The sequence below is a fragment of the Serinus canaria genome, chromosome 1 (assembly GCF_022539315.1).
Source record: "Serinus canaria isolate serCan28SL12 chromosome 1, serCan2020, whole genome shotgun sequence".
Classification (NCBI taxonomy): domain Eukaryota; kingdom Metazoa; phylum Chordata; class Aves; order Passeriformes; family Fringillidae; genus Serinus; species Serinus canaria.
Window position 1 is genome coordinate 83946547 of NC_066313.1, and position 12660 is coordinate 83959206.

General features: G+C 35.9%; 1 protein-coding gene across 2 annotated transcripts in view; it reads right to left on the reverse strand.

Moving 5' to 3' along the window:
* REV1 (REV1 DNA directed polymerase) overlaps nt 1-12660 on the reverse strand; it is a 54940-nt gene that overhangs the window by 29061 nt on the left and 13219 nt on the right. For both annotated transcript variants that reach the window (XM_009085408.4, XM_018908881.3), the window contains exons 2-6: nt 12100-12166; nt 11226-11358; nt 9280-9448; nt 3462-3611; nt 689-1401 (exon numbers count right to left, since the gene is read on the reverse strand). In XM_009085408.4, the coding sequence (XP_009083656.2) occupies nt 689-1401; nt 3462-3611; nt 9280-9448; nt 11226-11358; nt 12100-12156 (1222 nt within the window). In that variant the 5' untranslated portion in view covers nt 12157-12166. The remainder of the gene's footprint in view (nt 1-688; nt 1402-3461; nt 3612-9279; nt 9449-11225; nt 11359-12099; nt 12167-12660) is intronic.

The window sequence follows — 12660 nt, forward strand, 5'->3', positions numbered from 1 at the left end:
ACAAGACCCAGGATCTCTTTAAAGGTACAGAGCTAACCTTTTAATTTAATAAGACTGTAAACAAGAGATTCTAAAGATGCAAAAATATTTTATCTGTAACATTTTGACTCTAATTAATTCTACATTTTTTCACTTTGGCCCCTGATGCAATGACATTAAATACTTCTCTTCAAGCCAGTTTTAAAAGTCTCTTATGACACTACTACCCACTTTAACAGACATATAGTATATAAAACTCTAACTAACAAAAAAAATTTAGATGTTAACTCATGTCCAAACGTTACTCATCTTTTAAATGCTCATGCTGAACAGTAAGGATTTTTTCTTCTCTTCCCCCCCCTGCAGATTTTCACAAAGCAACTACAGATTTGTGTATTAGACATACATCGTATTTTTCTCCCTTATGAATTCATTTATCTTGGTAAAGTCAGAAATACTATTTCTACGAGGAAGAACTGAATATAGACCAGAGTATCACATTAAATAACATTTTAAGTTTAAAAAACCCAACAAAGCCAAAAGCACTTGCATCCATTAGTGTTCACTGCACCAAAGTCATCAAGTTTTTCCAGATAGTCTGACTATAATATAAATACTCAATACTAAACTATGTAGTCTCATTTGGACATTTAATGTATGAAGATATAAGGCATCTTCTTAACATAAACCTTCTTAAACAAGTATCTACCTGTGTCAGTTTTAAGTGCAGACCTGCCTGTTTTCCATTTTTTAATTTTTTCCCTTCCTGGAAAGACACCGCTGTTTTTCCTCTGCAGGCTGTTGACAAACTCTGTCAATTCACACTTCCATGTTGATATATGATGCAGTCTTGAACGCGAATAAAAGTCAGAAATAAAACTACAATCTGAAGGTTTGGACACAGGTAAGGAAGCTGCCTTGCTAGGAGCAGGTCCAGAAGTGCTTTTTGTGCTTGAAGGCCCCTGAACAGTTGTGTGGTGAGCACCATTTATTTTAGCATTACTGTGCAAAAATGAAGATGAGGATGAGTTACTCATAGTCCTGTGTGGACTCCACGAAAAGTCTGTATTTTTGTTGTTTTGCTGCAACTGCTGCATTGTGCAGTCTCTAAAGTCAACCATGCCTTTGTCAGTCTTCCCCTCCTCCTGCACAGGGCCTGGAGACAACCTGCCTGCAACACCGTTGCCAGAGGGCACCAAGCAATCCTGTGTCTTTAAGGCACTGGTAGAAGTGTGTGTGTGTCCATTAAAAAGGGCAGGGCTGCCTTTATGAGATTGAATCCCATTTTGTTTCCGTATGGGAAGAATCTCCTCCAGCTCTGTAAATCCAAAATCATCACTTTCTTCTTCCTCTTCCTCATTCCAGCTGTTTATTCCATTGGGTGTGATTTCATTTTCCATTTCATACTTCTTAATATGATTTCTGAAACAGATATAATAATTAAATACCACATCTTTTATAAATAAAGGCACATTTACATGTAATTTCAAGTTTTTCTTAACTGTTCTCAATTTATACTTCAGTTCAATTCCCAAGACAATTATCTCAAATTCTGAGCCACATCCTCTCAACATAACACCACAAAACCTAACACCATTCCAAAGATTTTACAGATTTCATGCAATATTAACTAGGAGTTTACATGGGAATGACCATGCTCACATTAGAAAAGCTATTTCCAAGGCCTTTAATCTGGCAGGCAGTCTCCCACTGAATTACAGTAATTATTTGTTTGTTAACAGAACAGTATTGCCACACACAGCATGAATGTTGCTGGAATACACAAACCATCAGATGGAGCTGTCCTTTTACCAAGAGATGTGATTTTCCTTAACTAGTTATAAACAAACAAAAACAAATGAGAAAGTATAAACAGAGAACTATTTTTTAGGAAATTATTTTAGATTAATGCTAGAACCATTTTAATTTTTTGTAACAAAAAAATCTGTTCAAGCTCTAGAAATCACTCAGCTTTGATAAAAACCACAAACAAACTAATTTTCAGCTTTTAAGCATATAAACCAAAGTATTCTATCACAAGCACACTAGCACAAAGACAAAGCTTCAATTCAAACAATTAATTCTGGAAATGAAAACCAAAGTCTTCAAGAGTTCTACACACCCTTGATCTGCTGGAAAAAAACCCAAAAAACCCAACCAGCACTCCCAGCTCCCAAAGCCAGCAAATGAAGTACACAAAAAAGGTGGGAGAAGATTAGCTATTCAGTATGCTACTGAAACCAGAAACTCAATTAAGCATGAAAACATTTTGGTTAAGATTATCCAAATATAAATTGCAGTAAAGATAGTGTTTTTGTGTGGTTGAAAATGGTATATTAAGTGGCAGATACTTAGTGGATAGACAGGCTTTTAAAGTCATGGTTTTCAGACTACACTGACATTTTGGGAAGCCTGAATATTCTTCTCATTTAAAAAATCTTTAACAATGCAGTAGTAAGAGGTGATGATGATTGTACCACTCATTGTAAAATATGGGTATGAAATACTGTTCAAGATATTAATTTTTTGAGACTGGTTTTATTTTCCTAAGTGTAGACAAATCCTACTCATGTGGTGAAGTATCCTCAGCATTATGCATGACTGGATTGTTAAAAAAAAAAAATCAGCAGACTCTGGAAGAGCTCAGATCACCAGTACAAATCAGAAAGTATAGTATCTTGCACAGTATCCTTAGCCCTGCTTGAGCAGTAATGTTGGACCAGATGACATCCAAGTATCTTTTCCAACCTAAAAAATTCTATAATGTTATTATTCTTGCCTATAAAAAAACCCCATGTATTTCTGAAAAAGATGCAGGAACCTTCTTTATTAAAAAAAAATCTGGAAGAGTTCAAGTGGAATGTTCCTTTCCAAATTCCAATTCCTCTGCCAGTTAAAAAGTTTTACTGGTGCTTTCTCTTCAAGCCTCCTCTCAAGGTCTTAGGTGTCTTAGGATACTTTTTTATATTGTAATTCCATTTTTCAATCCATCTTCTCTCTCAAGCATGACTTAAACCTTGGTGTTAAGCATACATAATGTATGCTGTGACTTCTTTTTTTTTTAAGAGGCTAAAGAAAGAGATTAACAACTAGTATGCATTTATATTCATTCCTAGGCACCTTTAGCAAAAGCAGTCACCAGCTTTTTATTTTTGAAATAAAGACTCGCTTTTCAGCGTCACCTGTAAAAATCCTTTAATACATGCCTGTTGCTTCCATGCAGATATATTACATCCTAGGACTCCTAGGTCATATTATCAAACTGTGGTCCAAAGATGAGAGACAAGGTTTGGAGTCAAGGTGAGTTCTTCCCCCAACTATTTATACAGCTATACCTTACCTTTAAATTTCAGCACCTCAGAGCTTACAAAGCTGAAACACCTCTTACAAAGCTGAAATGAGCTTTAAAAATGCTATTTACAAATGCAAACTCATTATGGGTGAATGATGAGCACCTGCCTTACAAAATCAGAAACACTTACACCCTGTTGAGATCTTTAGCTATATTGCTTGGACCTGGCACAGCATCTTCAGGTTTGCGTACGCTGTTAAAGGTGAGACCTTTCTGAACACTTGACTGCTTGGTGTAAAGCTGATACGGAATGTGCGAAAGGAGACGTCCAGCTTTAATGCTGAAAAAAAAAAAAAAAAAGAAAAATCAAGTTACTGCTTAAGAAATTTTAAAGAAATCCCAACCTTCTATGCTAAAAGAACCCCCTTTATTTGTACTTGTAGTGCCTTCCACAACCCCTTTCTCACCCTTAACTGGATTGAACTGAAAAGTAATTTGTGGTGTGGTGACTGGTGCAACAAAAGGTATTTGCAAAGATGTGTTGGTCAGTAGTCTACATCCATTTCTCTTTCCAACTGACACACACAAACCCCAAATATTTAATTTTAACAAAACAGTCAGAAAACCCTTGCTTAGTGGTCCAGGTTATTCTACCTGAACAATAGTGACTGAGCTCTTTATCATGGAACAAATTAGGGTAGAATTTGAAAGAGGTCAGCTAGGATGTGGTTCACTGTTAAAAACTAACTACTTTTTCCATTCCACAAGGCTAATTACTTCTTGTAAAAAATTCACTGAGGCAAACTAAACAGAAGAATAATTTCCAAACAGACCTACCATAAATATCTACAGCAATCATTCCAATTATTCCTACTGGGTTCCAGTCTATCTCCCTCTTCTTTTTCATCTTCCACTGAAACTGCAATTATACCTAAATAACTGCTAAATTCCTTAGGGAACCACACACTTGAAAGTGAAATCGTCTCAAAAATACACCACAGGATGATTTAATCTTTCCACCCCAACACCTGTTGATGGCAACAGAGATAACCTACAGCCTTCCAAGCCTGCACTTCACCTCTTCTTTGTATGGAATTCGTCATACTGGCTCAGAGACACTAGGACTTCTTCCAGCAGAGGAACATCTCCCATATCAAAGCAGATTAGTGTTAGCATTTAGTTTTGAAGATAGAACTGGAGTCAGATTTTAAAGATAATTTAGCTCAGTGTTTTTCAGCACCTGAATGCTTTCTCTTGCTTGAATCTGTACTACTATCAAGGGAGCTGGACAGTAGAACAAGAGCCCTTGGGAGCTTTCTGGCTGCAATTAGAGAGAATATAGTAGGAGATCACATTTCCCAATTAGATAAATTAAAACTAGTTAAGCATATACATATACCTGGTAAGGTTTCCATGGAAATGGAAGCCAGCCCCAAAAATATATCAATTAAATACTGTTTGATACATAAATATATATCAATCATAAAGAAACGTTATTTGTATTAAACATTGCCAAACAGAGTCAAAAATACACCTGGAAAAGTTCCAAAGCTTTCTTGTACACAAAGTGGTAATGCAGCAATTGAGTTTTTGCAATGCCTGACTTGACTGTTTCTGAAAAGGCCGTGTGAACATAGGTGCAGAACCAACTAGGTAATATTTCAGAGTAATTGCTACAATTTCAAGATGATTAAACAAACCCACATTTATTTAAGAACTTGTTCACAACGTCATGGTTTTAGCTACTGGAGTAGCTGCATTACTAGATAAACAGTTGTTTTTTTCCAAACTGCATCAACATGCAGCAACTGGAATCCTAGTTCAGAATGCACCATTCAACATCTTTACCCATTTCACCTTCCCTGTGTCACAGAATTCATAATCACTAAAAACAATTAGGTTGGAAAGGACCTCTGGAGGTCTCTAGTCCAAACACTGATCAAAGCATTATCTAAGTCATATCAGGTTGCCCAGGAATAAAAGTCAACACAAATTTTGAGTATCTCCAAAGGCAAAAATTCTATGACCTTCTCTAGGCACCTGTTTCACTGCTTACTCTCTTTTAACTATGAAAAATCTTTTTCCTATAGTGGAACTTTTCTTTGCTGCAACTTGTGACTATTGCCTCTTGTCCACTTGCTGTACATCTTGAAGAAAAATCTGGCTCTACATCCTTCATAACCTCCATACAGGTAATGAAAAATAACAATTAGACTCCATCCTAGTCCTCTCTCCAAGCAGAAGAGAACCAGCTTCCTAAGTCTCTTGTTACATGCTCACAGGCTCATATTGGTGGTACTTTTCTGAACTGAACACTGCAGTGGTCAGTACTTCTCTTACTGAAAAGCCCAAAAATCTGACACACAACTCCAGATTTAACTTCAGAAGCGTTGAACAAATTGGAAGAATAACTTGCCTTGATCTGGGCTGAGGTTTTGCTAATGCAACCAGTAGCTGTTAGCCTTTATCTCCACAAGGGCACAACTGCAGCTTCATGGTTATCTTTTAGGGTAAGACTTCAGGGTCCTGGTGGATTACAAGGGTGTGTCCCAGCCAGAGGGTCTCTCACCTGTCTGGTTGCATGCAACTAATTCTGTCTTGCATTCAGGACTCTGCATTTCACTTTGTTGAATTTCATCAGGTTTCTGCCATCCCACTCCTACAGTCTGTTGATGCTCTCCAAAGGGAAGACCTTCTCTACAGTGTATCGACTGTTGCCTTCTAAATCATCCACAAACTTGCTGAAGCTATTTTCCACTGTATCACAAATGTCCACGTTGTTAGTGAAGATATAAACTACATCTGCCCCAGTATAAACTCTTCAGAAATGCCCCTTGTGGCTATTTGCTAGTTTGACTCTGAACTGCTGACCACTATGGTGACCAAGGCAGTTGGGCAGTACTTACATCCCTCAGCCAGCAGCCCACTATCCAATTCATATTTCCCCAATTTGTCTTCAATAATGCAACAGGGGACTGTGTCAAAAGTGCAACTGTAGTCATAGCAAATGATACCTACTCCTCTCTTTTGCATTTGAAATCCTCATCAGAAAACTAGGTGTCATATCAGAATAGGATTATTTAAAAAATTATTTTAATTTATTTTCTTCATGTTTGTATTAGATTAACACAGTTCTTTGGGAAAAATATTCACCTAATTTGAAAATCAAAATAAGGAATCCACAAATACTGGTACCTCATGTTAGTTATCCTCAGTCTCTGAAAAGTGATTATAAATGTCAAAGAATGTTAAAAGAATATTCAAATTTGAAAGTCAAGCTCTCAGATCATCTGAATTTGGCTTTCACTGCACAACCACCTTTCCACATGACATAACGGTAGCACAGTGTAATGGTGTATTTTTCAAATAAAGGAATGTATTTTCAAATAAAGTAATGATGTATTTTTCAAATAAAGGGATACTGACTTAGGAAGGAGGCCTGCCTGTAATCCTCTTCATTTGTTGCAAACACGGAGAGGTAGCAAAAACACACAATAACGGGCATGCAGAAAGAATGATTTTATCACTACAGCAACCACACTATTACTCTGCAACACTGGATTTTGCAACTACTGTTACAGAAGATCTCTATGGGATGCTAACTAAAACAAAATTCTAGAGCTACTTCCATTTAACAGGTTTGTAAGAGTCTGACTTTAGACCATAGTTCAGAATGCAAAGCCTTTAATGCAGCAATAAATTTCTTCACATGCCTTACTATCCTTGTGCAAGTAACTCAGCAGAATCTTATATACTTTCTATGGCATATTCCAAATTATGAACATTTCTGGTGTTTTACCTCAATGTCCTTTAGTCGGCTCTCAAAAAACTTAAATTAAATAATAGCCATAATAATTGTGCTATGTCACATTCATTAATCTTTGGAAAGCAGACAGATGCTATCGTGATAAGCACCAATAAAAGACAGGAATTAATTATTCATTTCATCACCAGGAAAGAATTCAAGTCACATGCAATAAGTAAGGAACAGGAGACAAAAAGGAAAAGCCATGTCACTGTATTAGCAGTCTACAACCTGAAATCAATCTTTTCTGTGCAAAGAATGTGGCAGGTGCCATAGTGAAAAAAGATGGCATGTGATCATGTAATTAAGGACTAAATCATAATATATGCACATAAGAAACAAATCAAAGCTCCGCAGACAAACAACTTCCTCATTCTGCAACCCTGGTGACAAGACCAAAGATCTAACAACACTGTTCTACCAGCACCTTGTGACAGCAACATTTTAGGGTAGATTCTTAACCAAACTGAAAAAATTGCAAACCCATCATATTGCCTACAAGAGAACTGCAGAGGGGCTCTTTACAAGACTGTGTAGTGACAGGACAAGGAGGAATAGCTTGAAGTTGACAGAGGGTGGGTTTCGATCACGTATTAGAAAGTCTTTTCTGTGAGGATCGAGAGCCACTGGAACAGATTACTTAGAGAAGCTGTGGATAGCCCATCCCTGAATGGATGAGGCTTTGAGCAACTTCATCCAAGGTCTAGTGGAAGGTGATTCAATCCATGACAAGGAGGTTGGAACTAGATGATCTTTAAGGTCCCTTCCAAATCCAGGAAATTGGAAACTCTACATATACTACACTAATTTTCACCAACTGATCCACTGAGAACATAATCTGGTATTCCATATTTAGAGAAGGATTATTTAATCACTGAGTATTCTTTAATACTGTTGAGAAGAAGAGAAACAAAAAAAGACGTGAAAAGTAGTGAAATTAGCTTCTATTCTAGACAGTGATATGAACCCTGTTCTGTTGAGACAGTGAATTCCCCCGTTTCCTTGTGCTCAAACTCATGTATCTGTCTATACTTGGTTCTTCTGACTTATTCTACAGTATAACCTTCCAGAGCTACAATGCAGAACCTTAACACAAGACATCAGAATAAAAATTTTAGGAGATTTGACATATCAAGTTCTATTAAGTCTCTACTAAACGTACACAAATTGATCTTTCCAATCTGGTCAAAATCATAGCAAGCTCTAATGGCACGAAAAAAAACCAGTCACATCTTCAAAATAAAACCACACTTGCCATCAGTTTTCCAAGTCCTTAAAAACAGGGGTGAGGCCCTAAAACTGTTGGGGGAAAAAAAAAATCTATCTGAAGTCTCCTTCAAACTGAGTAACTTAAAATGTCTAACTAAAGTTTAAAAATTGACCATAAAGATACATTATATGAAACAGCTGAATACAAAGGACTGAAAACCAGCAAACTGCAAATAATATTTCACACATGCATTGCAGAACAGTTTCTTGCCTGTTTCCACTGGTTATCTAGGAAAGAGGATACTTAAGAATGGCATGACATCAGCAGAATAATTTCTAGAACATGTTCTATTTCCTCTGACTTCCTCAGATGGAACAAGAGAGATGCAAGCCACATTAACCGCTCTGAGCTTGGCTATTGTCTTTATCAAGGACAACTCCAGTGGATTCTATATATTCCAGGGCATGGAGAAACCAAAGAACATAAATATTTTGTAAATAACATGTAGACTTTTTTTTCCCTTTAATTTTTATTATTTTCTTACAATGTCACAACACAATAAATGTTTAAATGCGTTAGTTCCAACTTTATGTGAACACTTTTCAATTGACATCCTTCTTTATATACAGACACGAAACTTAGGCAAAACACACTACAGGAGATTTAAAACAATCACATATTAGTTATTTCACATTCTGAGATGAAGTCTGGTCAATTGGTTAGATATTAAATGCAATTAACAGGATAATGTTCAGTTTCCTAATATGCTTCAGACTTTCTGAATGTTCTTGGTGAAGTTTCTTAAAGAACAATCCCTAAGAAGCAAATCTTCAGTGTAACAGTGGTATTTCCACTCAGCTGTTCTATGACTTAATTATTTTAAGCTTAACTGTAATCTCAAAATGCAATCTTTAATTTTTTTCTCTCCAGTTTTTTTTTGGTTTCTTTTCCCCTAAAAGGGGAAATCTCCAAATACAGTACATGTAAATTTACCTTTCCACGATCCACTCTGGCCGAACTACTTTTTCTCCTTTCAATTCTTTTATTTTGGCATTTGGAAGATTGGTGGCAATAATGTGAGTTGTTTTTGATCTGGAATAGTACACATGGTACTGGCCTCCATGTAACATCATCAACCGTCTTAATTCATCAGCTGAGGGATCTATAAAATTAAAACCAGAAATATTCATGCTTAGTGTCAGCAAATACAGTGGGAGAAATAACTTTAATTGATAAATAGGACGCCATGGTAAGAAAGAGTGCAAACCGTTGTTTTATTCTAGAAAAAAACTTACAAGTTCTTCAAAGAACAAATCAGAAAAACATTTGGCAAAAAAATGCAGAAAACTGTGGTTTTGAAAACACTAATTCAAAATGCAAACATTCTACTTGCTTTAGAGGAGCTTCCCACAATAAGTATAGAAGAAGGCAGGAAAAAATATTCAAGTATATGTAATGTTAAACTATATCAAAAAATGCTTTACATCAACATAATACAAAATTAGATTATCTTTTCACCAGAGTTCAGGAGAATAGTTTATACCCAGAAGCAACAGAAAATAATTAATATCAAAAGGGTTTAGCAACAGCACAGAACTCCTACTATGTAATTTCTGATGTACTGAAGCAGTTAACTCACTCCGCACTCACAAGGTTATTCCTGAGTTGTTAGAGGGAACAAAGAATACCTTAAAAACCAACAACTTTTCTGATCTCCTTAGTTGTTTTAAAAACAGTACTTATTTTGCAAGCAGAGGCGGGGAAAAAAAAAGAAATAAGTGTTAGCTTTGGAAAATGTTTGCAGTGGCATCACAGAGGCACCAAAAGATTTGAGTCAACACAAACACAATGAATAGTGAATCTAGCACAAGATCTTTTTTTAAAAAAAAGTTGAACAATACAAGAACAAGGAAAAAATTTTTAAAGGATACAATTACAATTCCTTTCTGTCAACTCTCAAAATATGTCTAACATTTCATTATTCCTCTAACTTTTAACTAAAAATAGCACACACTTTCTCAAAGTGTGAGAAAGTGTGTGCTATTTCCTCCCTAGCCTTTTGGCCTTTCCTCCTGTATCTTTCCTCCCTAGCCTTTTGGCCAACCATCTTCTAGAACTCTTTTAAGGGACTAGCTGCTTGAAGAATACACAAATAGTGGATTTTCACTAAAGAAAACGCCTGCATTAAACAACCAATCCAGATGTATTAATGGTTTAACATATCCACCTTAACCTTTTTCAATCCATTTGAGCCCTGTGCTTAAACCAGCACTAATCTATCCCATAGAAGCTCTATGCATCAGTTACATAATAATCACAACATCCTGGCAGAGATCCCTGAATAAGGCTTCTGGGGAGTTTCCAAAAGGTTATTAAGCTGCTTTACAGAAATAAGAAGCATGAACATAAGCATGGTAGATTAAAAACCTTACTCCAGCTACCATGCACTATCAGTCCACCACAGATGGTCCCTACAATACACGGTCCCTTGTCCCTCCTTCCAGTATCAGTAGGTTCTGTCTCACACATTATGTCACTCTAAGCAAGAAAACTTTGACATATTCTCCCAAATATAAATTTAAGGCATACAATAACTAATTTGAAAAGTTAAAAATTTAATAAGTGTAGGAGGATGGAGGAAATTAAAAGGCTTCATTTCAAATACTAAGATCACAGAAACATGGAAAGATCTACTCCTATTTCTACAAGTTATGCTATGTAAATGATACAGTAAGGCAATATTTATATTCAGAATGTAAATCAGATTTTTTAAATTGAAAACCTTAATCATGAAAAACAACAGAATATACAAAACATATACAGAGTAATTGTCATGTATTTACTTAGCTGCAAATTCATGTGTTTTGCAGTTAGTTCCACTCAGGATGGTAAACATGAGAATGACACAATACAGATCCTTAAAAAAAATAAAGGTTCACCTGTCAAGCCATTGACGTAGATGGCAACTCCGCTAAAGATACTTGACGAATTTCCATCCCTCTGTTGTTGTATGGCTGAATCTGACCGGAACTGATCTTCCAACTTCTTAACTTTTGCTGACATGTACCCACCCTAGTTTTTAAATTAAAACAAAACACAACCCATGATGCCAGTCCTAGTTCCTAATGTTTACATACAGAAACTGGTCAATTATAAGACTGGAAAGGTAAGGAACATTCCTCCAAACTGTATTTGGTTGATACACAAAAGACATTGATTTTTCAAAGGAAAAATAGCAAATGCTCCACCATAAACTTATATCTACAAGATAACTGCATCTTGTTATCAACATGGCAGGATTTATTTCATACTCCTTACTCTTCTTCTTATAGGAAAAGAATAAATAAATAAATAAATAAATAAATAAATAAATATATAAACTTCTATAGAACAAAAAGAAAGAAAAAATGGGATGATGCAAATCTGGACGCTAAATTGGTAACTCATTGCCTAAGAGAACAATGTGGTTCCATACTGATGTAAATTAGGTGCCTCAGTTATTTGTCCAACTGCAGAAAGTGGTGGAGAAAACAGTAAATAGTTTTTAAATTACTTAGTTTTATTTTTAAATGGTGATTTAAAACTATTCAAGGGTCTGCACTTATTAATAATGAAATTTAGTGAGTATTGTGAACACAGACTTCAAAACCTGGTAATTAAAAAAATTTCTTTCAAACTAAATTATGTGCTTTCCAGTAATGCAAAAAGGTTTCATTTGTAGTGTCCTCTTGACATGTAAAACAGAATTGTAACCCCTTTTTAACCATGGTGCCATCTACCCGTTTAAAAAAAGCCACTAGGTTTTGAACATACCCATATTCCCCATCCATCGCCATCGGCAGCTCGTTTCCGCCATCCACCCCGCCTCATACTGAAGCTTCTGCAGAGGAAGAACAATGCTTGATCAATTAAAAGTTCATCAGTGGCATTTCAATGATGGCACTACAGGCCATTTACAGATTAGCACAAAGATTTTTTTCAATCAGCTTCACTGAAGTATTTGAGTTTCACAGCCAATCTAGAAATGAAAGATCAAATAAAAACCTGATTCCTAAGTTTTGTAGTAATGCATACTGTGGCTCATCCAACATATCAAAATCCACACACACCCCTTTTGCTTTATTCACCCTGAATATTAAAAACTCCTTGCAATGTTCACTGTCCATTACAATTTATTAAATTAATTCTGTTCCTCATAGATCTTCCATTAAAAAATGAATAATAAAAGAATCTTAAATACAACTGCTAACATCCATGCAAAATATTGTCCAGGTCATGAACAATCTTTTATTTTCTATTTGATACCATAGACATGGTGCAATGCAGGCAACCACCTCCTGGTATTAAGAGACTGGATTAATGGATTTACAATGG